This window comes from Gymnogyps californianus, chromosome 4, assembly GCF_018139145.2.
Source record: "Gymnogyps californianus isolate 813 chromosome 4, ASM1813914v2, whole genome shotgun sequence".
NCBI classification, from domain to species: domain Eukaryota; kingdom Metazoa; phylum Chordata; class Aves; order Accipitriformes; family Cathartidae; genus Gymnogyps; species Gymnogyps californianus.
The window spans coordinates 77,919,679-77,946,752 of NC_059474.1; the positions used below are offsets into that span (position 1 = coordinate 77,919,679).

Consider the following 27,074-nt stretch of genomic DNA (forward strand, 5'->3'; position numbering starts at 1 on the left):
CCAGTTTTCTTCTCAATTTGTTCCTTCAGCAAAACTGTAGTTCATTCATTCCTTTATTATATGACAAAAGTAGAAAAATCAAGGGATTATATTTATATAATTATTATTTAAATATATTATATAAATATATTTATATAAGCAGACAATGTTAAAACCCAAAGGGTTCAGAATTGCCAAAACAATGACTGTTTCAGCCCAGTTTGTATCCATGGTATATTTCTGCCTAATCAGATACTAACTTTAGTCACCTTATTCTACTTCCCAGAATTCCAATTCTGCAAACATTCAAATACATGCTTAGCTTTAAAGTAAAGCTTATGCATAAATGATTCCGGTGTTGGAAACAAATGCAATCTTTGGCGTATGGGAAAAGAAAACAGTTATAAAGGCTTGAGCGTGGACTGAAGGCGTTCCAGCAAACCTACCCAAGTTCTAGGTTAAGATCTTTTGTATCAGTATTTTTATGAGAATAAGATCCACATGAACAAAAAGTAAACCCATGGAAATCTTACCACAAAAAACCCCCCAAAACAGGCTGCCATTTGAATAATGAGTTTGGATTTTTCTACGAGCCCAGAACTTCAGGTGGCATGCCAGGTACACAAATTCTGGCGATTCTGAATCAAACCACAACTTTTATTCTCTTAGAACAGTACTAATTAAAATCATTTATTTTAAAATATATTCAGTGTCTCAGAAGGTTAATGGTTCCAATTCATATTTTTCCTTCTCCAAAAACTTAGATTATTTGTGTTCTGTCACAGCATTGCTGGCAGATCACGTCAAAATATGCCTTTGTTGTGGAAATGTGTCTGCTTAAACAGTTTCTTTATTTGTGATGTGGCATCTTCTGTGAAACATACTCTATTTTCACATGCAAAACAAAGACAGAACAGATTCCTATTCTCTACAAAATCTGTAAATGATCTTGTACAAATCCTGCAAATGATCTAGGACCTTCAGTGGTGGCTTCTTTACTTTTCTTGCTCTGTCTGCTAGAAATAAAACTAACCCAAAAATAAAAGTAACCCGAAAAGAGGAAACACGAGACATCCCCTTCAGTCATAATTCTGAAGTCTCTTCAGACGCAGTGGGGTTGCACAGTCACAGAAGAGGGAAGAATTTTGTCCTCTGTGAATGTTAATCAGCAATTTTCTTGAGCAGCAGTGATGGAACAGCACCTAATGACTCAATTACAGTGCCTACAGCAATTACAGCTATTTTACTTTGTTTCCATCACTATTACAAGCACTCTTGCTCACGATGCACAAAGGATATAGAGGTCTTCAATAAGAAGGTATCATTCTTCTACAGGCACTACACTAGCCATAATTGCAGCAAGGAGCACAACCTATTTCCACTTCACACTGATTCTTTGCACTCTTCCGTCCCTTGACAACACCTTTTCTGGAGAGCAGGTAGACAGTTGAAGCAATATCATAAAATACCTCCCTGTTGGTGTGGCAAGTGATATTCTGATAGCAAAATGCACACATGAGCAGGACACAAAAACCCACTAGTTATTTTCCAAACAACAAAAGTGCATTATTTAGCACACGCCAATACTGCTGAATCTAGCTAAGACATACCTTTCATTTAAGAAATGAACTGTTTATCTTTATTTGTGTTGCACAGAACCAAACCATTATTTAAGAGTAATATCCTCTGTAGCCAATGTTTCTGGGTGAAGAACAAGGTTTGCACTCTAGCTCACCTGGGAAATACATTGTTTCTAAGTACAGGCAGGGAAGCTCAGAGGAGTTCCTCACAAGGAATAGGAATCCATGGGGAAATCAAGGATGAAGCCAGTTACATTTCCTCACATCCATTCAAATGGTATCATTAGTGCATGAAGACAACAGAGAAGCTCAGATATCAGATCAAAATGGTACTGAAGCACTAAAACAGGTATTTAAAGACTTTAACACACTTCAGTATTAAATGCATGAAAGAATGGTGTTCTGATTTTATTAAAAAAAAAAAGGCATTTTGTAAGCTAGCACAGAGTACTTACATTCCTTAATAAAACTAAAATAAATGGCCATTTATAAGTGCAGTAACATGTTCCAAGGTGTGTGTTTGCCAATAACACACACCTCATATGTTGACTGATGAACACACACACCCTGGCGTGTGTTCGTGCTTACATATCTCACGTGCCTCCCTGTTAAGTAATGGAATAAGACTTGCCTTGCAAACTGGCTAATGCTGCCTCTTCTCGCTCGGTGACTTCTGCAGAAAACATTCACTGCTAAGAAAAACAACTTCTGAAACAGAGTTAAGCTATTTGCAATCTTAAGTACACTCTCTGTCTGCAAGACCCAACTCTGTGATAACCTCCATTTTCTGTATCACTGTCAGGCATGTGTTTTCCCCCAGACTGGGTTGGCATTCAGCATTTTTCTGCGTGCATTGCTGCCTACTGTAAAGACACGGTCCTCCTTACAGATTGCTTTTTCCATACCAGCTAGTTCCTCTCAATGACTGCCTGTTTCACTATTTGCCTCTCTATAAAAAGATGGGCATGCTCATGCTCTCCACACAATGACAAGGTGCACTGTGGTATGGAGATGGCTTTCTTTTAGAATGACTTTTCTCTTTAAAAAAAAAAAATTAATTTTTGTTTTGTTTCTACTCACTTATTTTGAATAAATGCTCACTAGTGTATAATAGCTCTAACAGACAGGCATGCTTTGTACAAAAAAATAGATTTCTCAGCCTGCTGGAAGATAATCTGTAATTTTTTATTTTACTTTTTTTTAGTCACAGGACTTAATTCCACAGAGATATCAACACCAGGACCTGCAGCTCACCTAGCATGGTCATTTCTGACAAGACATAGCAAAACCAGTGCCATGCTTATTGTTCTTCTCCCTTTCCTTTTCAGAACCGATGTACAACAGTGCAAAGGAATTCAAATTCTCTTAAGCTCATTATATTGTGTGATGCTTTATCTCTCATTCCTCTGTTTTCAATAAGAGTCCAACTGTGCTTGTCAGGATCTGTCTATAGATAACAGCATGTACTGGCAGGGTATAGGCCTTTCCTATGTTACCTCTCTATTGCGACACAATACAGACCCCTTCATCTCATCTATTTTTCCTGTATAAAATTTGCATCTCCTTTATGAGGTCTAATACCAAACAAATGATGTAACACAGGAGCCGTAATTTCTGATGATATAGTTATTCAAAGCAACAAGGATGAAGACTGAGAGTAAAGAACTGTCCAAGACTCTCGGGAGACTTAGCAACTGGATAATATTCAATGTAAGTAAATGCAAAGCAATGAACATGGGAAATTCAATCTTTCCTTTATATATAAATGGATGGGCTCTGAGATGAATCATTACCACTTTTAGTTTTAATAGGCAGTGATGAAAACTTTAGCTCAGTTCTTGGCAGCAGTCAAAAAAGCTAATCAAGTGTTAAAAATTCAGAACTGCTAATAAAAGAGTAAAGACCAAAACCGAAAGCATCATTATGCACCCATACAAATCCATGTTGCACCCACACCTTGGATACTGTATGCAGTCCTGGCCCCTTTCTCTCAGAAAGGATATAATAGATCTGGAAAAGGTTCAGAGAAGGGCAGCAAGGATGATCAAAGGCATAAAACAGTTTCTGTTTAAGGAACAGCTGGCTCTCCTTTCATTCTGCATAGGACCACCTTGTTCACCCAATCCAGTTATTCAGAAGTTGATTTTTTTTTTTTTAAGAAAAGATTACATAGCTTCACAGAAAGTTAGAAGGGCGTGCATCAGGCAAAGGTGAAGTTTCAGGTTTGCACATCAGTTGTTTTGAGAACCAGCTGCTCTGCCAGAAACAGAGCACAGAGACGTATGGAATGGGGGCACAGAGGCATGATTTGGCTTGAAAACCATCATTCTTGTTTATTTCCTGAGAGAATGTGAAAAATTATCATCAGCTCTGTTCAGAAACAGGTTCTAAAATGCCCACAAAGTTGTTTTGTTTTTTGACTTGTCCATGAAATACAAATGAGAAAGCCACAGTGATGTTTCACTTCATCCTCTTCCATCTGTGAAGTGATGGCTACTTCATTTGCCTTCCCTTCTCTTAGTAGTGTTTGAGAAGGTACTACTGCAGGTGACACAGAAGTGTATTCATACACAGGCCATAATGCATAAGCCAGCAATGGTTGCAGCCCTCTGAATAAATAGCCCAGTGTTTCAACAGGTTTATTTACCTTCGTTTATTTACCTTCATACTCCATTAGTTCTCTGTCTCTGTGTCTTCACCTGAGAAAAAGTCTAGTGGCACTGATACAAGTTCTGACATCCTTTTCTATCATCCTGCCAACCCAGTTCCCAAACACAGTTTCCAAAGCAAAACTCCCTGTACAGGAAATAAAGTGGAGGGGGGAAGAAACATAGGGGGATAGGGAGGGAAACTATTTGTTATAGAGTGTTACACCTATTGATGTGAGGTTACAGGGAAAAGATACCAGCAGTAGGAGCGTAACTTGAATGTATACAATTAATTTCATAATAGATTTTTCTATTTTCTAAAATCTATTTTCATAACAGATTTTTTTTTATGTTGGAATTAGAACTTTGAGTGAGGCTATTAATGGGAAAATGGAACACACATCCTATCTGAAGTAGTGGCTAGTAAAACCAAAGCAGCTCATTTTTAGGTTTAAAAGAGATGAGTAACACAAAGCAAGAATAGTTGGTATCACGTGATCACCAAAACAAAAGGACAGTTCCCCAAATCGCCTTTCTCAGCACCTGACAGGGAACAGTAATTCAAGAAGATGCTGTAGGCAGCAAACAGAATATTGTTATGAAGTGTTTACAAAGCACAATTAAGAGAGGGCTTTTTCAAAATCTTTTCTGTACATCTGGTATATGCTTCTCTGTAGCACAAAGCTTAATTTGCCATGGAGGGAATACACTTGCATTTAAAACAAAGGAAGAAGTAACTACACCCTGTTTAATTAAATTCCTCAACTAAGTAAGAACATGTAACAGACATAACCCCCAAAAGGAGCAGTCACTTCAGATTCCCAGAACTGCTGAGTGCTACCAGCCATTGCCTTGCACCACTCAATCAAAATGCTCATTTGACTTTCAGATCCTTCTCTCTCAATCAGCTTCGAATACCTTGTAGTCTACACATTTTTCTAGGTTATCCCAAAAATCTAGCAAACTGTCGTGATTCTGAGCCAACTGTTACAGTTGTATATACAGCAAATCATACAGAGCTTCAAACAAGCTTTTGTTATTAAATTACATTGGCATATGCAAGCCTGAGGTACTCCAGTGACCTAAATAGTCATCCACCAAGTTTCCACTGCTCATAAGAGATGTTAATGTCTCATTTGGACATGAATAGAGCCCTAGCTTCGCGCTCCTGCACGTATGCATAACAATCCTTCCACATACCTTATGAAAACAATATATTATGAATCAATGACCCCCAGATTGTTCCCTTCTCTCTTATGCTACATTATTATAGTACTGCCTTCATTTAGCTTGATGTTAAGAATTATATTTTAATAACTAAGATCTTATAGAAAGAACCTGTTTTTCCTGAACAAACTTATTATCTGTCATTGTTATATGTACTGCGCATGAATGGTATTTCTACTTATCCCTAAGCAGTACGTACGTCATGTGTGCGAGACATCCAGCTTTTGTTACTGACGGAGCAAATAAAATGTAAAGCTGGATCTCCTTCGACACACACACACAAAAAAATCAACTAGTGGAAATTCTGCCTATGACGTCCTATTTTTCCTTCTCCCCACAGAGATTTCACAAACAAAAAAACAGTCCTAATCAACTGAATGGACTAATGATAGCATGTAATATCCATAAAGAACCTTAAGCAAAATATTATTAATATCCTTACTGAGAAACAAGTGCATATCAGCTAATCCCTAAATTCAACAGCTCTCTAGAGTCCTTTACTAATGTAGAGAGCTCGATCATATTCCAAACTTGCTCATTATAAAGCTCTGAGGTTCAGAGGTTTTCTAAAACTAAAACTGAAAAGGTCACCACCTTAAAGTATACAACAAAACAACGAAACCGTACACTGGCCACCTCATCCTCCGAAGCTGCACTCCATTATGATCAATACTAAACCAGTGGTATGTACAATGCTGGGCTTTCTATTTCACCATGACTTCCATTTTTACTGGAACAGCTTCTACCCTATTAGGGGAGAGATAAGTATCAACACTTAATATAGAAGTCACTCAACATTTTACATTACATGATCATGCATTTCGTAGCTTATGCTGTTCTGAATGTTGACCTTCTTGTCCTTTCCAAGCTGGCTGGCTGCCTTCGACTGATTTGTTTTGTAACATTCCAGTCAAAAAATTTCAGCTGTTGCATGAGAAGGAGACCAGGAAAAATGTCGCTTTATTTACAATTTTAAAAAATTAATAAAAATAAAATTATTGCACTCTAACCTTTGGAGGGAGATCTTGAGATCTGACCACATTAGAAGGACCTGAAACATCTCAATTTGAAAAAGCTTTGTGAGGTTTCTTAACATTCTGCAGATATGTTTTCCAAGTTTTGACCACTCAAAGACTGATCCTACCAAGGCTCAAGGAGTCTGCAGGCCATGCTGGATCCAGGCTCCCAAAATGACAGCAGGAAAATGATCTCTCCTCTTATTGGAATCGCTTGAATCTAGTCAAGCAGGAGGAGGAGGAAAAGGACAGCAGAGCTGACTCCACAAGAAAGAAAAGCCTGATATGAGGAATGAACACATTGAAAACCAAGAGTCTGGACACTGGGGCAAAACTGATGCTCATTAAGAAAGGACTCCAGATGTGGCAGCCTGGGAGGAAAAAGAGGATTGGGGAATCCTGGCTGGGCAGGAATGCATCCAATGAGAAGCACGAGCACAGGGAAAAAAAGTTGACGTCAATTTGAGCAAAAAGACTAGAAGCAAGAATCACACTGAGATTAGATGAATAGTTTGCTGAAGATCATGAAGTCAGTAGACATAGGAAACGCAGACCAAGAGGATACTGCATAAAGGGAGAGCAGGCAAACTGAATAGGGAGAAATACCAAGGAAAGAATATAAGGACGGAGTTATGCTTACGGAAAGTTGGAAGAAACGTTACCACTGAAAAAGTAATTTATCTACCCATTCTTATGTTATCAGAAAATATCCTGGACAACAGGTAAAAGTCCCGTTCTTGCATAGTAGACCCCACAAAGAACAGCAAAGGAGTTTAATATTGTTGTCAATTTACCACCTATTTCAAGCAAATAAGTTTTCTATGGCAGATCTAGATGGTCCTGTACTGCTGATAACCACGAAGATTTCAATATGACACCACACGATGGAATCTGAATACTCCCCTCAGAAACTAGTAATTGTTCATCTGATTTTAAACAGTGTAAATCAAAGCCCTCAAAAAGTAAGGAAATGTGGGTATTAAGGTAATTAAAGCAGAGGCGATCATAATGACTTGTAAAAATAATTTTCTAAATTAATGCAATTTAATTAATTATGCACAATGAATACCACTTTAATTAACGTAATTAAAGATTGCATTATGATGCACATGCACAAAGAAGAATGAATTAAGATTGTACACGCAATCTTACCTGTGGCAGTTCTTAACTCGTGGGTGCTCGACAAACACAACATTCTCTATAATGCTATTTTAATATAGTATATACAAAAAACTACATACATACTGTGCATTTTGCATCCACAAAGAGGAAAGCTGGGCAGGAGACCAACTGCAAAGCAAGCCCTAAATGTGTCCGTGGCTACAGCCCAAGTACCATAATTGCGGCCGTTCCTCTAGCTTCTGTAGCTCACAGTACTACACTAACATCCTTTTCAGCGTCCCTCCCATAAATATTTAAAAAACAAGACTTTTTGGAACGTCTCTTCCTTAACTGTTATCACTACCCTAATGAAGCTTATTAAATATAATAAGACTCATGCCATCCAACACGCTGACTGTGAAATACGCCTTGCTGCGCTTTGCTTATCTGCCGTAAAGCCCAGTAGCCCCAATCACAAGCCACCAAGGCCCTGACAGCTCCCGAAGATGCTCCCACAGGAACCAAGCCAAGCCACATGTCTCTGGAGAGCTATTCAGCTGTACCCCTCCCCTGCACGACCCAAACACTGACATGAAGTGGGAAGAGTGAATTGAAACGAAAGGATTTAGAAGGAAGAGGTTATCATCACGTAGACTGTTCTCAAGTAATTCAAGTAGGAAGTGAAAACCCACACCTTTATAAGCACACACAAGTTTTAGCAGTTAAAACTTGCTGTACAGGTACATGAAACTTAGTTATTAAATTAGTGTTACTTCTCTAGATAAAGTTGCTTGCTTTGTCACTAAACCCACACAAAGAATACAGTTGACCTAACACAACACTTAGGAATTTATACCCAGCCTACGTGTACTGCTCAAATGCACCTCATTTTTAGAGGCATGATTCATTTTAACCCCATATGTTCCTATGTCATCTTACAAATGCAGTGTCATTTCCATGTTACTGTTAAAAAACCAAATCAAACCAAAAAACCCACCTGGTATCACAGTTACAGACTCATTGAACCGAGGGATGGTATTTACACAACAAACATGAATCTGACAGTCTTTCAAATTTACCACTTCATTGAAAATCTGGAGGCTTTCTAACAGTGTTCCTCATCTGGACTTTGTGAGTCTAGGAGGTATGAATAAGAACAAACTTTGGCCCTTGGCCTTTACTCTCCCATCTTTGTACTTTTCCAAATGAAATAAATACGCTTTGATACCTTCAAGTAAGTTTTCTGGCATGTGTTGCAGAGAAGTTTATGAAAGTATTAGTGATGCTAAAATACATGACTGAGTCAATGTAAGGAATGCTTTCCGTTATAAAGAATAAGAGCAAGCATATTTACTTTTCTGTTCTATTTGAAGTAAAACTATTATATTTTTACACACATTGTTTGGATGTATGTTTTCACAGACAAAATAAAGCCAACTTATCCTGGCCCTATAGTATATCTGTTAAAGAGGAAAATATGCAGCCCAGCAAGTTTTCCCTCCAACCTTTCTTTTCAGGCAAGTAATAAATCTTGAGTGAAAAAGTCACTGTGCTCTTCAGCTGTCACCACTAAGATTTTGTTTTTTAAAACCGTAGCAGCCTTAAGGCTGATTTACTACTCAGCCCTCCACACTCTGACAATCGAATAGTTGGAAACAAAAATCACTTTTGCACACCTGGAAATATTCTATTTGCTGTACTCCTGAGAAAACAAAGTTTTCATCAGTGAGGAAGGAGGCGGGGGAAGGGAGAGAGAGAGATTCAGGTGAATCTTAAAACCTCATTCTTGACTTAAAGAGAAACTTCATACATATGTACACGAACACAGAAACTACCTTTGCATTCAGAGTGGTCAGGCTCTTTAGGAACTATGGGTTCACTATGCAATCTAGCCTCAAATCATCAACTTAGAAGTCTTGGCCAGTAAACAGCAGTGCTCATCAACTGTGTCTATTTAGTCACTTCAGTTAGGCAGGTGAAAAGAATGTGTGACAACTTTTAAACCATTTCATTCACTCTTTTGCTCTTCTTTTTTTAAATAAACTTAGTAAGCTCTTAATCACCCTAAAGTGTAAACATCTGATATTAATAAAGGCAAAATTAGACCTTTGAGAAACAGCTACTTTCCAGAGCACCTCTTTGCCCTAGTCAGCGTTGCAAGTTTAACAAGATTAAGGGTAAAAACCCAAACACATACCAGAGAAAACCAATTGATGGAAAATGTGATGGTGCCAAGATTGTGAAACTATTTTAGAATATCAGATCCTCTTTTCAATAGCATGTAGTTTGATATCATTTTTCCCTAAAGCTTCATTTTCTGAAAATTTATTATATGCTCCAGAACAATCTTGTCTTCAAAAGAAATCCCACATCTTCTGTTATTTCAAAGAACCATACTTGCACCTGGGCAAAATGAGGTAAGTACTCTAGGTGCTGGCTGACTGAAAGAGACCCACAAAATCTCGCTCTCTATTTTTAATCCCAGGGCTTTACAAGAATATGAGGAGTGCCCTTTGACAAGCAGAGAGGCATTTCAGCATTTAAAGTAAAAAAAATAATAATTAATGGTTCAGTAGTGTGGAGAGACATGGCGATTACGTTTACGTACTTTGATTCTTACTCTGAAATACTTTCCCACCTGTTCCATTCTTGGATGCCTACAAAGCCCATCTACAAATGAAGACTGATTTCAGTAATATGATATCAGGCAGGGAAAGCAGTTTAGCAACTTACTTGTTAGTTACCTCTACCAGTCCCAAGGCTGGACTTCATCTCCAGTAACCTACCAGTGCCAAATTAAGTCTGCAAAAAGATTTCACTAACTAGTGTTTACTTAGTACTAATTTATTCAACTGTCATAAAATACTTTGCCAAGACAGGCTGACTCCTGTTCTTACCTCTGCTGTCAGAGTGGTTCCAAAGAATGTTTATCAATATGGTGATAGGGGCTTTATATATATAAATACATAAGTAAGTGTAAGCACCATCTCCTTCTAAAAAGCATCCAGTCTTGTGCCCTCCATCTTCCAAATCTGGATGAAATCTGCACAGAAGCAATGCTGAGAAATGACAGCCAGAGACATATCCCCCTTCCCTGCCTGGGACTCTGCTCATGTTGTATCACTGCAAGGCTAAGGGATGTTTGACTGCTCATCCTTGAGCCAAATCCAATGCAGAGCAGAATGAAAAGCAAGGTATTTACATTTCCTCCTCCGGAGTCCTAAAGCGGTTTAGCATAGGTGGGTCCTTTCAGGCACAGCTTGATTAGGGGGTTTCCCACCTGAGTACTGGGGGCTGGGGGGGGCGGAAATCAAAGTTGAGAATGTGAGAATACTGTTGATAACACCCTGATGTTTTAGTTGTTGCTATGTAGTGCTTATCTTAAGTTAAGGATTTTTCAGTTTCCCATGCTCTGCCAGCAAGCAGGTGTGCAAGAAGCTGGGAGGGAGCACAGCCAGGGCAGCTGACCCAAACTAGCAAAAGGGATATTCCATACCATAGAATGTCATGCTCAGTATATAACTGAGGGGAGTTGGCCGGGAGGGGCAGATTGCTGCTCGGGCATCGGTCAGTGGGTGGTGAGCAACTGCATTGTGCATCACCTGTCTTTTCTTGGGTTTTGTTTCTTTTTCCTTTTTGTTATATTTCTTTTCATTACTATTATTATTATATTTTTATTATTATTATTGTTAGTATTATATTTTATTTTACTTCAGTTATTAAACTGTTCTTATCTCAACCCACGAGTTCTACTTTTTTTCCCAATCCTCCTCCCCATCGCACTGGGAGGGGGGAGCGGCTGTGTGGTGCTTCGTTGCCGGCTGGGGTTAAACCACGACAGACGGTTTGTTGAGAAGACAGAGCCAGACACTTCTCAGAGGTACACAGCAGGCACAAGTTGCAGCAAGCTAGACTGTTAGACATGAGGAAAAAATCTTCCTGGTGAAGGTGGTCAAATAGCACAGCAGGTGCCCAGAGGCTGTGAAATCTCCATCTCTGGAGAAACTCGAAATCCTCCTGGACCAGCCTTGAGCAACCTCACCTAACACTGAGGCTGGACCAGAAGACCCCCAGCGGCCCCTTCCAACTTAGCATATTTTACGACCTTTGATCAAACAGAGGGGTGGAGGGGTATCACCGAGGGAAACACAGCACAGAACTGATGGATTATATGGCTTGTAACTCTACAGTCCTACACTATATTTGGGAAAACTGAAATCCTACCAAGTCAAAGCTGTAACATAGGAAGAACCTTTAGTAAGATATATCTGACCAAAATGGAAATCACAAACAAACAAATATGTAAACAGGAAAATATATTACGTGGTAGCGAGTTAAGCTTGTGCCACTTCATCTGATGCTAAATATGCTTGTAGCATCACCTGCTTTGTAACAGCACATATACATTTCCAGACAATAATGAATAAATATGCAAGATTCTTTCCTATTCCTTTTAACTTGTAAAACTGCAAACCTAAATATTTGAATTTCTTCCATAAGCCTTCAGAAAGACAGAACTTTGATGTTTTTAAAGAGGAAAGATTATTTACTTTTGCTGCAGGCAAAAAATTATTATTTCTTTACTGATTCTGCCAAATGGTTCTATCGTGCATTTTTTATTTTCATCAAAACAAGCCACTTTAAGGCTGTCCCATAACTACACACTAATCAACATTTGGAGGGTCAGATCAACTTGATGAACCTCTGTTTGACTTCTCTGCCCAAAAGACTCCTCCAAATCCAAATGAACCACAGGGGAAGGGAGTTTTATTCCCTTTCCTCATGCTTGGCAGTTGCTAGGAAGAATACAGGCTGCAGTTTTGTTTTATTTTGTACATGTAAGCAGAACAGGCAACTCGGTAGTACCCACGTGGTTCTTAAACTAAATAAGCTGAATTCAAACCCAGTCGTTAATACACTGAAGCCAACAGAGCTTATCTAAGGAACAGCAAAACTTGCAGGTGAAGGAAGAGAAGGTGGAACACAAAGAAAGTGAGGAGGAAGGCTAGGGAGCAGGAATTTTTTATAAAGCAAAATAAATATGCAAAAGGAGGCAGCAAAAATCCTCTGCATAATACGCGGAACACATGTTCTTACACCAACATCCAAGATGTTTCAAAACTGGGAGCCAAGCCCTCCTGTACTAACAAAGCATTCATAAAGATTCAGCTCTTCAGTATTCAACGTACTAGGATAGTTTCTGGTTTAAACTACACTGAAGCCCATGAACACGGACAAAATCCAGACCATCATCAATCTACAGACAATGGGCAACGTTGACAGCACAGCATCTCATTAATCTTCATTTGTCCTATCACATCCTGTCATTCTTATGCAAATAGCATATTTGAGGATACATCTTTTCTGCACCCCATGATAAGGAGAAGTGAAGCTGTCAGGAGCACCAGGATGTCATCCTATACCACAGGCCATCACTTCACTCAGCGCCTCGTGTTTTACATCACAGCTAATGTGTTTGACATTCAGATTTGACCCAGCAGGAGGTAAAACCATCTGATGCCGCAGCAACATGCATCTTGCTTCCTGTGCTAAAACATTCACCAAGGTCCCTGGGGATGTGACAGTCTCTCTTCCTTTGCTGCACCCTTGCTAATGGAGATTGAAACACTGCTTAAGAGGAAAAAAGATATCTCCATGGGCAGGTAATGATAGCAATTCACCCTTCTCACCCAAGAAATAAGCCCAGTACTAAAAGGCTAGGAAAACAGGTTCCATTGAAAAAGAAAAAAAAAGGACACACAAATCCTGATGAGTTGGTCTAGGTTTTCTTCCATGGAGATCTGTCAGACTACACCTGAAAACTTGTCCACATACATATCTGAATAGAACATTTAATTTCAAGCTAAGCAAATTATACATGGTGTTCAAAATATTTTATGCGAGGTTTGTGAGGATGAGTGATCTCTCTTGTTAGGTGAACTGATACATGGGAAAAATACAGACAAGCTTTGAATCGTAAGCAGCTTCATAAACTTACTGCAAAATATTTTAGGTATGAAAAATCACTCCTAAGTGGGTAAGTCACCAAAAACGAAAAGCATTTTTCCAATTATTGCTCATCAATTCTACTTATAGAATGAAGAATAAAAGGGAAGATTTTACTACTATTACTGACTCAGAGTGTTTTGCTTCTGTATCACTTTCAAAGAATGTTCAGAACGTCTTGTTCCAGAATATTTCCCTTCCAAGAGAAATCACTTTCTGTATCATACATGGCTGAAAACAGTACATGCCGGTTTTGTTTTCTTATGAAAAATAGAAACTAACCCAAAGTATTTCCAGCATCACATGAATGGGATGCAAAGTAGCTAAGTGCTACCAACATGGGACACAACTTAAGGTTAGAATAATATTTCAATACAATCATGACATCTTAGAGAAATCACCTTATTAATAGACATTAATAGACATAGTAACAAGTCAAAACAAGTTTACCATTAAACATAACTTTATAAAGTCTGACTCAAAATCTATTCACTACCCAAAAGCAACATACTGTAGTGTTTGCAGGGATGATGAAGTCTGCACTAGGCTCAGGGGAATACCCTTACATTTGATATTCCCACGTGCTGTTTTCAAATTACAAAAGATTAATCATGACGTATTTGTCAGTTAAGAAGCAGCCACATAAATGAAGATGCTGAATGGATTATTACCAATTTTGTAAGCATATAATATAAAACTTACAAAGCATGCATTTCTCAAGCATTTCTTGGTTTGAAAAGCTAAGAGATAGTCACAAAAAGTATACCAGACATCTTCCCAGTCTCTGGAGGTAGAGAACACAGACTGCCTTGTGCCTTTATACCATATGTAAAGTTCATGCCTTAAAAATTACTGTATAGTCATCATACACCTATGAAAACAGGACACTCATTTATTGTAATACATAACTGAACTGCTATTTCCATATAAAATACTAAATTGATTTAACAAAATGTTACCTTTTCAAAGGGATCACCAATCACAAAGTAAACTAAAGCCCATATTGAAATATTTCCCATTAAGTGAAGTTCACAATACAAATGCTTTCTGGTGTCAGCCTTCTTTCTTAGGGAAAAAAAAAGTACAACTCGTGCACTGCAAATATCGCATAGACCCAGGAGAAGATGGTAGCCTGGTACAGCCTGTCTGGTCTGGATGAAGCATGATGTGAGCAATACCAACTCAAATGCGATTCTCCAGTCCCTTTGGATTACAGTTTAGAATCCCCCTTCCTCCGGACTGGTGGAATTCTTCTCTGCTATTCTATCAGTGAATGCTTTCTACAAATTTACCAGAACTTTTTTTTTTCCATTGTATCTTGGTAAAAGCAGTTTTAAATAAAAATCTAAAATATTCATTCATGGTTTCTTGCTAATAAAATTCCTATCATCACACAGCTTGCTACTGTTGGGGGCACTGTCTCGTGCAACTTTTTCCTTTTCTTGACATTTAGAATCAAGACTATCAGCTTTACTTGGGGAAAGAATACATAAGATATGCTGTCATCTAAACACAACTGTGCTGTTAGTTCTTAAAAGTTCACCACCCCCATAAAATTCAGATGCACAAAAGATGTCAAATTTTTACCCACCATATTAAAATGAAAACTTTCAGTCCCAGGCTAAGAGGTCTGGATTTGCATCAGTGATGTAGGTACAGCTGGCATATATCTAGTAACTTAGGTTCTGTCTAAAAGTTCTCGGTATTGCAGGGTGGCACCCTTAACACATGGTAGTACTGTCCCGATATTGCCAATATTTCAAATAAATACTGTCCCAGTATGCCAATATTTCAAATAAAAACTAAAATATAAGAAAACAGCATTCACTGTGGGCCCAAGAGCAATCCAGCAAAAGGGAGAATGACAGAGAACTGAATTACCAGGTGGTGATAGAGATAACACGGTACAATGTTGAACTGACTCAGAAGAAAATTTTCCTTCTGTTCAACAAACTGAATTTTTTCAAATTCAGCTTAGTCTGACCCCAAAGAATAGTCACCAAAAAAACCTGAAATCACTTTGAAGTTTTCAAGATTCCACTTTTGTCAATTTTGCACAAGCATATTTTTCACCGCTGAGTTTTATTGTCTTTTACCGAAAACTCTTTGCTAGCTCTACTTTGCCATGGCAGGCACACAGCTAGCGTATAAGTAAGCTCTAAGTAAGCCTTTGTCAGGACACCATCAGCTGTGTGGCTTCCTTCAGTTCAAAAGGGAAGAGGCTGTGTTCTGGAGCCAAAATACAAGTTTTTTTTTCAAGACTTCATGTGTATACGAACCTTACTTTAAAAGTGTGTGCTTCATATGTATTTTATGCCTGAATGCTCCAAGACAAACAGAAAAGACTATTCCAGAAACAGCTTAAAATGGGAGAATTTGTTAACATTAAAAATATTTAAGCAACTTACAAGAAACCCTAGAAAAGATCAGGAAAAATAAATTTCATTAACTTGTCATCAAATTCATGAATGTTGTGAAGGTGAAAAGTTGTGGAATAAAGAACCTTACCAACACTACAAAATGTATCTTAAAGGAAATCACTTCAGACTGGTCCGTCTACTGCACTTAGCTGTGAGAAGACACAGCAGTGGCAGACGGTTTTAAAGCGGATTTTCTAGAGGGCTGCTGGGTTGGTTTTGTGTTTGGAGGTTTTTAGCAGTAAGTGTTACAACCCTCTCATTTTTACAAACTTGAAATGTTCTTGTCGCTCCAGCAGAGCTGCCGCAGGATCTAAGGAGAAATTGCACTGTTTACAGTTGGAAACCGTATTGCTGGCAGCAGGCTAATGGCACTGAGGAGATATTTAATCTTTTGAAAGGAAGTAACTAATGAAACCAACAAACTCCAGCAAACTCCTGCATAAACAAACACAACAGAAGCAAAAACCGCAGAAGCAGTTTGACAGAAATGTTGTTGCACAAGTTCAATGAGCTTGATTTAAGGAAAATTTCTTCTAGGAAACAGATACTTAAGGCTATCACAAAACATTTTGTTTCTGTTAAAAATTCTGTAGAGGGGAAAAAAAAAAAAGGCGAGGGACAATCCTTTCCTTTGCCTTGTCTTCATTTTCAAACTTCTACTCTTAATCATTAAATTGATTAGACAACAGTTTGGAAAGTAAAAGAGAATGGAATTACACCAAAATCTGGTCTTCTCAAGAGAACAGGATATACGACAGTGCATCTATTCATACCTTGTCTATCATGTCCGGTCTGTTTGTAGCTGCCAAAATTGTCACGTCCTTCAGCTGTTCTATCCCATCCATTTCCGTTAACAACTGAGCCAAGACACGGTCTGCTACATTTCCAGCACCTGAAGAGCTGATTAAAAAAAAAAAAAAAAAAAGTCACAGCATTAGCTTTCCCTTCCTAGAAAACTGGAGAAAGGAAAGAATATACTGTTCTTTTCAATTTACAGGGATCCATCTTTTTATCTTAATTCTTTCTGATTTTTATTTTCACCTTCAATCCCTGAAACAGTATCAGTTGTATGAAGTGAGTAAAAGCAAATCGGAGAATTAGTCCTTCAAGATTTCTTGGTATTCAGTAAAGCAACTGAGGTTTTTTTACTTACTACCCCGCTATGTAGGTTGTAAAGAATTTAACATAATGTGGATGTCTGGAACAAACATTTTTAAGATAACTGAATTCATGCAGCTTCTTTACTAGTCAGACAAACTTTCTGTTTTAGCACCATCCAAGTGAGTGCTTACACCACCCCATGCAGTATAAAAAATTAGGTAGTTATGTATTTTGCAGAGTTGCTCTACATTTTTACGTCCTCCCCATCAAATGAGAATAAATTGAGTGTTGACCAACTGCCTCATAATAGCATTGTCAGTCCTTCAACTCAGCTGATTTTCCAGATACCAGGAAAAAAACCCAAGACTGAGAAACAGAAAACTCCAGTTATGAAATCACCAATATGTGAAAAACCTAAACAGACAAGGCATAAACTATTCTAGGTATTTATTTTTTTAGTTTGGAATTAACTCTGGTAACCTTGAAGTTCATGGAAAATTTGCTTAAATCGCTTAACTATATGTAACAAAAGGCATTCTAGAAATAAACTCTATTATTTTCATTAAAGCTTCTAATAGTTTAAAAAGGATAACCACATGATGTACCACCTTCTTCCTAGACAATTCTTTGACACATAAATATGTGTGCGCATACATACATATGTGTGTGTGTGCATATATTCACACATATAACAAAGAATGCAGAACAGGAAGACATTGCATAAATCAAATCAAGAGACCAAGCACATATGTTGTGATAAATAATACATCTCATGAACTGTTGTGTTCTTCATAACATCCTTCTAATCCTGCATAAAGAGGCTTTATTTCTGAAACATTATAAAAAAAATAGGTGACTGCACACCATATAGTTTTTTATTTTTGAAAGGATACTAGACCTAGGAGATACTAGGACCATACACAGATAACTGTATACACTCATGTGTTGGCAGACACACTACACAAATGATGTATGTGTGTTCCTTGTAGCACCCAGCTCTACCTAAATACGGCGGGGCCGGGGTGAGCGCAGTCAGTGGCTCGTCCCAAAAGCTCCCTCTGCTGAGCCGGGGCAGGGAAGCTGAAGCAGGCTGGGGAAAGCAGCTGGGGATTGCCAGATAGTGCCTGAAGCGTGGGGTTTATCCTCCTTTGCCAGAAACCAGGAGCCCTGCTCTCGGCATACGCCAAAAGCCTCGCTGTTCTCTGACACAACCTTCCCTTGCGGACACGCACACCCCCCCCGCATCTTCCTTCACCAACGGGACTGCTCTTCTAGGGCTATTCCCCCCGCCACGGCACAGGGGAGGGCTTCATTTCTCTACCCTTAAACAGGCCCTTTTCAACACAATTTTAAAAAATTATTCTCTCCAATTCTTCCAGATCCCTCTAACTTCATGTGAAGAAGCTAAAAGTAGTCTGATACTTAAAATGAGGCTGGGTTTCTTCCTGCAACACACATTTTTCTACTGTCGCCTCAAATCTACCTAGGATTAAGATAATTTTTTAATCTCAAATCTTTTGAAAGTCCTTTTCTAAAAGTACTCTTAAATGTTTATACAGATATACAGGCACCTACACACACAAATGCAGTACAATTATCCTGCCAAACACTAGTTTCCAAAAAGAAATACTAGATTTTAAAATATAAGTGCTCCAGTTATTTCCAACAGATCGAGAATACACACATATAGTTGCACAGTTATTACGCACATATATTGCTGCAGCACTGCCATCCACCACCAGCATGCCTGCAACCATAGTGCCTCCTAAATGTCCCAGAGCCAAAGCAACAGTAATGACCCCGCTCTGCTGCTGTACAGATCTCCAAATAAATTCTCTAACTTTCCTATTCTAGAACTGGTTCTGTAATCTTCCAGTGCAAAACAGTTAACTTATCAGACCTAGTCTGGAAAATATCTTTGAGGAGCTATAATAAATGTTGGCTAACAGAATATTTAGGTTGCTAAGAAATATTAGAGAAGGGACTTGGGTTAGCTAGTCGTCAGCTTTTCGGTTTGCTGCAGCTGCGTTAGAAATTCCCAAGTGATATTAGAGCATTTCTAACATACACCCATGGGTCACGGTCCCATTGACTTATAGAGGGCTGAACACGATAAAACACTTCAGGTGTTGGACAAGGATAGTAAATGCTTTTCGAAGGACACAGAGCTTAAAGGAAATTAAAATCAACTTTGTAACGTAAGCTAGTCTCAGTAGGGATTCAGGCCTCCCATCTTGCCTAAGTTTCACATTTACTTGACTTTATACTCAACAGACTGCACACAAGAAAAAGCTAAGCAAAGGAAAAAAATAATTGTAAGACTGGGACCAAAATGGTAACATTATACGAGATGATCTGAAGCTAGAAGACTTTGGGGGAGATGCTAAACTTTTTTTTTTTTTTTTTTAAAGGAAACAAAGAAGAAATATTTGGTTTTAAAGAGAGGTGGCTAGAACGGATATTACATCTTTCCCCAATATAAACATTTCTCTTACAAGCTTCAGACTGGGGAAAAAAAGAAAATTAAAGAAGTGTTTATTCTAAAGAAAATCCCCAGTGTTACAAGCGAATGTACATTGCAAAGACTTTCATGCAATTAGGGCATAACCAGAAAACTGCAGTTAAGCAATCACTGATGGCATAATACCCCTCAAACAATGAAGGGGGATACCAGTACATTATTAGGGGCTTTATTATTATCTGTTAAAAATGGAGTAAAAAAATTTTTAAAATGATGCACGCAAAAAATATCAGCAATAAAAACAGTATCAAATGAAGAGGTGTCTGGGACCTATGACACCAGGAATTTCCAATTTCACTGCTTTTATTTACATAGTTCACTAAGCTGTCATATGATGCACCATTTTTAGCACAGAGTCTACAGCAAATTAGCTTCTGCCTTAACAGGATACCCTATAAAAATCCAGGCAGGCACAGGTTTACAGTGAGAGATCTCTTTACCAGCTGCTTGGAGCTGCATCACAGCCGCACCATATGCTCCAAGAGCTCTAGCGCTGCCCAAGCTGTTAATCTGAAGGGTGACACGCAAGTATGCGTTTTTCCACTTTCCCATGATTTCCCAGCAAGGGTTTCAAATTAACACAGGCAACGTTCATTAAGGCTGCCTGGACTTTTGACGCAAACGGCAGCCAGAGAAACAAATTATTATTAACCCTCCAGTCCCACGGAGGCACTGCCAAAACCAACTTCCAGCCAAGGGGCTGTCTTTGCCCCCCCCTCCCCGACCTCTGCACGTTTATGTCATCATCACAACTGCATGGAAATAGTCCTCAAAAGGCACGTCCTGGTACAAACTAATTTCCTGTCAACACGCCGCCTGCAAATCCAGGCGGTCAGAATTAAGTCCCTCACATAATCCATGCAGGGCCATGTGTGCACGGCTGCGTGTATGCAAGAGCCGTGCCCTAACCAGAAATATCTTGAACTTCAAAATAAAAAAAGTGTGAGCAAAGAGGAGTCTGGCTTCTCCATAAGGGCCTGAGAATTTCAAGTAATCTCTTGCATTGCCCTAATGAAATACATCAGTCTGTAGGCTATGTGTTATTTTAATCTTTTTGCCAACCCCTCTTTCTTTAAAATCCTCAATGAAGGAGTTTTAAAGGCAAAAAATGTCTTTGCTTACTAGTTTATTACATCAGTTAGAGGCAGATATCCTCCTCTATGTGATATTTCAGCTAATCCTGCAAGTGTCCCACCAGTCTCAGACCAAGCACACATGCGCTCCTGCACAGGCACTTCACTTGACCATCAGAGAAGCTTCCTGAATGGCAAAAGCCTGTCAGGTAAGACTATCCATGGATTAAAGCAGACTATTGAAGGTGAATATGAAAAACAAAACCTGTTCTTGGTATTTTATTTTAGCTAAAGGCACTTCCAAGACACATTCTGACAGAATAAAACATGCATTCTACAGCGTACCAAAGCCTCACAATAAATCTGAATTAATTCTGGCCTTGTCTGATGGAACTGAGAGATCATGAGCCCCAGCTCCAAATTCAATATAGCAGGTGAGGGCTCTCCATAGCACCTTTTCTTTTTCTTATCTCCTTTGGCCCTATCCAATGACCGTTCTAACCAGCTGGATTCAGATCTCAGTGGGCACCAACATTTCCCCTTGAACATCTTAAGCCACTCTCATACGTCTTCCTCGGGATATAAAAGCAACTGCAGCCTGATTCTATCACTGCATCAAGGAGTACATACAGTTCACTAGCTTATACAGTTCTTCAAGCCAAGGAGATTTTGTCTCTGGACATAACCAGATGTATGAAATCACCAGATTTAAATCTGTTACCCTTCTTGCTATAGACATTTTTTTGACAGCAACTACTTCTTGTTTTGTACATTTTTACTTATTTAACTTCCTTTTCTTCTTTCTCCCCCCCCTTTATCTAACAGGTTTTTTTAATATTTGAAAACTAAAAACAGTCTGAGAATGCAGTCATTACAGCTTCACCTCATGATGAAATTTGGTAAGCATCACCACTGCAAGTTAATGCAAACATACACTTGCATCATCTGACAACCCAGAACACTTCCAAACCCAATGGAATGTTTTTCAGAACACCAGATGTCATTTTCATTGGAAAATGTATTTAAGTCTCAATCACCATTTAAATCCTGTAAAGGAGAACCAGTGACTCTCCATCCCACCACTGACTTCAATGGCACTGAATCCTGTCTGAACACCTTCGCTTCAGAATCAGGACCTTAATTTAGTTACGCTGCTAAACTGTAGATGTGGAAATGCAGGAAATATTCACACAATAACATTTTGAGCACTCCTGAATTCACAGCAACTGTGAAGCTACAAAACCAGAAGGAAGTCTGAGAGGGCCCCTCTCCTGAAAAGCCCCATTTCTGCACAGATGACCCTACCTCAGGCAGATCCGCGAGGTCGAAGAGGCAGACCTCAGGAGAAGTATCCAGGATAAATTACTGCAGAGGGATTAATCTCCACACAGCTGAAATCTATAACGCAGGTTTTGTGAGAAGGGAGTACAGCACACCTTCTTTTCCAAAATGTCGTATCAGGCAAGATTTACATACAGATAAAAGCTGACTTTATTTTTCCCCCCCAACAAAAGAATTGCAATCATAATCAAAATTTACAGATTTTAAAAATACTTGTGGACGTGATATCATCTCAAGTAATTCTTTTACTGGAATCTCTGGAAATAATTTCATATCAAAACAAATGTAAAACTCATTGACCTGACAAAATGGTTGGTATCAAAAAATTAATATAGGTTGAAATAGACCTTTCTGGCAGGACTCTCCGCTTCTCCACAAAATACTGAGGTAAAAGGTTCCTGAAATACCAAAGCCCCCTGCCAGCACACTCCCACGCGAGAGTCGCCTCGCTCGCACAGTCTGAAGGATTTTTATTGAGTCTGACATTTCTGTCAGGGCTTTGCAGGGGTAACCTGTCAGCAAGGAGCACCTGCCAAGTCCGTCTTTTCAGTCCAACTGCCGTGATCGTAATTAACTGTCACACTGTTTTATTTCCTTCCCTCACAAACTCTGGTGAAATATAGCTTTGGCAGTTCAAGGTTTTCCACAGCATTAGGGAAAAAAAAAAAAAAAATCTACCCCAATAGCATTACCAGAAAAATAATAATTGCAGCATCTTCCCAGATATCGAATTTCACTCAAAAATTCTATCAGTGGGGCATTTTGTCCAGCAGAATGGACACTGCCACGCCAGTTAGAAAAAGCAGGCTCTTCCACACAGATATGCCCGCTGAAATATTAATTCAGTCAGAATATTGTCATACCTAAAGATAGCAGATCAGGCCCTTATGTTAGCTTTGAACTTTGTTTCTCTTGAATGCTACTGGGGCTTCAAAACCCAAACTTTACTAACTATACTAGGTTTACAGAGACATGCATGTTTACATAAGTATCACTGTTTTTTCCCCTATAGCAGTTTTCCCTCTCCCCCTCAAAATCACAACACCTTTTACATCACATACTTATTTCTGCTTACAAGCACAATTCCTGTTTTGAGCTGCAAAACTGCCATCTGCAATTACTAACTGATTCCTCTATGTACATGCACTCAAAACAAAAGAAGTATTTCATAAAACAAAAAGGCATAGCAAGCATACCTCGGCCTAAGCAATTATTATTAAAACACTGGGCCAAATTCACTTCTTGCACATGTATGGTACAACTTCAATGCATATTATTAATTCAGACCACTACAGATAGTACAGGCTTGGATGTTATTAAAAAGTCTAGGAGAGATATACAGCATCCAAATCTTGTATGTTACCAGTCAAATACTTTAGCTATTCATTAAAAAAAAAAAAAACAACAAAAAAAACACAAACAAAAAAAAAACCCAAACAACCAAACCCTCTTCAGCGCTAAGATAAGAAACATTCCCCATAGCAGGGAATTTTCCTGCCTGTGTCATTAGAAAAACTCTGAAAGAAGATAATCCTAAACCCTGCCCTCCATCAGCACCCTACAATTAGATGCTGTCATATTCTGTACACACCTGTATCAGCTATTACCCACTATATTGTTTCACATCTTCCGTGTGCCTTCAAGAGCAAAATTCAAGTACTACAGAAGGGAAATCTGCAGAGGAAACCTGGGGAAGTCTGGGAAATTCAGAGACTCGGTAGAACATTTAGCTTTATGGTCACCTCCAGGCCAGAAAGGTGTTTTGCCAACTGTCAATTCGCTGATTAAGTGGGGTTCACGTCATTTGGTTTTTAAGACATTAGAAAAGCACAGAAAAATAAAAGAACTCCTAGTACTCCTTGAGTGGCCACCAACTTCTAAGCAAGCTTCCTAAAAAGAGAAGATGAGCTTTGTGAAAACACAAAATAGTGCTCAGCTGTCAGCAACTGACTTTGAAACAAATGGCCTATAGACTGCTGCAGAAACATCCTAATTATCCTCCTCAGTCATGCGACCAGCCTCTTCCATTTGCCCAAATTTCTTATTATTGCAGCTTCCAGAAGTTACTGAAGTAGGCCCAGAAAAATGAAAAGCAATGAAAGGAGAGAAAAGGAGGAAAGGAGCCAGTTTGAGATGGGTTTGGAATCCAACAGGCTTTCTTCCAGAGGGCTTTCCCCAAGCACTTCTCCAAATCCTTAAGTACCTAGCTGGTGATCCATCGTCCATTTCCATCTGCCTGCAACTAATTCCAGACGCATGTCCATGAAAGACGGACATTAGACCTTGCTTTCATCCGGCCCTGGCACCGTCTAGCTGAAACAGGAAGGATGCTAACGTCAAGAGTTCTCCTATTCCATTAACACTGACATTACCTTAAAAAAACCCAAAACCCAAGAAAAAACCTAAACACACACCTGATGCACAGTAAATTTCCCATTTCCTTTCTTTCTGTTTTCCTCAGCATTTCTCCTCTGCACATTCCTGGAAGTTAATCAAGTTGAAAACAGTAATCAATCATGTCTACCAGGGAAGCAAGTACAGTTTAAGTTGGAAGTATTACAGACCTAGAAGTAACTAACTAGACTGGATTTCATTTCATTATAACAATATTTAAGAGGTGCACTTTCATCTAGAGTAAGTTTCATTTATAAGTTTTAATTACAATTATGTTCCCCTTGTATTTCATTTAAAATAAAAATAAATTTAAAAAAACCAAAGACCTTCAATCACTATAGTCCTAACCCCGCAGGCAGTTGTAGCCTGCTTGGGCCCATTTAGTGTGGGTAAGCTGACCTTTCTCCATAGCGAACACCATACCAGGAATTGAAGAGGTCACCACGTATGCCCGCTTCTGATCCCTCTAATCCTGGTATCTGTTTCAACTGGGCCTCTGGCAGGAATCCAGACAGAGGCTCAAATTCATGTCTTTGGCTGAAGCATCTTGCTGCAGGTCAGCTTTGCCACAGCACTCCCTAGCACTGCAGAACAGGCTTACCTACATTAACAGACTTAATTAGTCCCTCTAAACCCTGTACATTTATCCATGCACTTGAATGACTTCAAGAAAAGGAGTTTACAGATCCAGTCCTGCTTCCACTGATGCCAGTGAAAGTCTCTACTGACTTCAAATGTCCGAATTATAATACAGGCTGGCAAAGTTACAAATTATTGGGGTTTTTTAAACAAAAAGGAAGAAACAGATTTAAAACACATTGTGATAAAGGATTCCCAAGCACAAATACAGGCTGGGCGATGAGTGGATTGAGAGCAGCCCTGTGGAGAAGGACTTGGGGCTGTTAGTGGATGAAAAACTGAGTATGAGCCAGCAATGTGCACTCGCAGCCCAGAACGCCAACCGTATCCTGGGCTGCATCAAAATAAGTGTGACCAGCAGGTCGAGGGAGGTGATTCTCCCCCTCTGCTCCACTCTCTTGAGACCCCACCTGGAGTGCTGTGTTCAGCTCTGGGGCCCCCAGCATAAGAAGGACATGGACCTGTTGGAGCGAGTCCAGAGGAGGGCCACAAAGATGCTCAGAGGGCTGGAGCACCTCTCCTATGAAGACAGGCTGAGAGAGCTGGGGTTGTTCAGCCTGGAGAAGAGAAGGCTCCGGGGAGACCTTATAGCGGCCCTCCAGTACTTAAAGGGGGCCTACAAGAAAGCCAGAGAGGGACTTTTGACAAGGGCATGTAGTGATAGGACAAGGGGTAATGGCTTTAAACTGAAAGAGGGTAGATTTGGATTAGATGTAAGGAAGAAGTTCTTTACTGTGAGGGTGGTGAGGCACTGGAACAGGTTGCCCAGAGAAGTTGTGGATGCCCCCTCCCTGGCAGTGTTGAAGGCCAGGCTGGATGGGGTTTTGAGCAACCTGGTCTAGTGGAAGGTGTCCCTGCCCATGGCAGGGGCATTGGAACTAGATGACCTTTAAGGTCCCTTCCAACCCAAACCATTCCACGATTCTTGCTAGACAAGAAGCATTAACAAGTTTGTTTTAAAATTAAGGGGATTGCAGACATTTATCGTGTATACACAACCTATGGGTAACGGTATTTGTTAAAATTGCTATTCCAAAGCAAATCACAAGCTTTACTGTATGATTAAATTGTTTCAAAACTTTACTATTTTCACCACTCCTTGCTAGGCCTAAAATAGAAAGCTGGCACTGGACATGCAGCTTTTTTCCCAGACAATATTTCTATTTGCATACCAAATTCCAAAACTTTAAAGAATTCAGACAGCAGTCACAAAAGTTTTGAATGCCTCAACTCTCTATCACATCCAAACACAGCTCAGATATTGCAGGGAATCAGGCGATGTTTCCCAATTCAGGGACAACCAGTGCCAACATAAGTCAGAAACGCAAAGCTCCTTGCCTAACTGAGCCAGCTGCTAGAATCGCATCCCTCACAACACAAGTATGGCAAAGGGAAACTCCATTTCTTCTGTGTATTCTTTGTTCACTTTCTTTTGCCTTTGCATGAGTACTATTAGTGTGACAATACCTCCTCCAGCTCTACTACTGGTAACTTACCCTGTGCAAGGTGGTTTTCTGCTGAGAACCTCTATCCTACCTAATGCCACTTTGCTCTATCCGTGCAGGGTCCAGTCTGTAGCTTTCATTGCTTGGGTGCAATACACTGACCTCCTTCATGACAGAGGCTGCTGATTACACCAGGGAATTTGCACAGATACAGAAACACAACAGTACGTTCAAGTGTACAGTATAAATATGTGCTAAAATATTCCAGAAAGACAGACAGTTTGGTTTAAAAACAGAAGATTTATCACAGTCCCTGTTAAAAGCAGAGGTGGCACAGCACAGAAGAGAAGCTGCTGTTCTTCACAGCGTCATTTAGAAGCCTGAGGGCCTCAAAAGTTGAGACTGCAAATATTTTGATACCTAAAGTGAAAACAGTACATCTTTCAGAGGTTCTGAGTATTTTAAATTGTGGCTTAGGAATGTATCTGTCCTCCCCCCCAGCATACAGGATAACATACCTCCCCCGAAAAGCATCATCATATTGTAGTTTCAGGGGACTGGTACCAAAGTCCCTTCACTCTGT

General features: G+C 39.4%; 1 protein-coding gene across 2 annotated transcripts in view; it reads right to left on the reverse strand.

Moving 5' to 3' along the window:
* SPATA5 (spermatogenesis associated 5) overlaps positions 1-27,074 on the reverse strand; it is a 211,679-nt gene that overhangs the window by 132,633 nt on the left and 51,972 nt on the right. For both annotated transcript variants that reach the window (XM_050895921.1, XM_050895923.1), the window contains one exon: positions 16,751-16,877. In XM_050895921.1, coding sequence (XP_050751878.1) covers positions 16,751-16,877 — 127 coding nt within the window. The remainder of the gene's footprint in view (positions 1-16,750; positions 16,878-27,074) is intronic.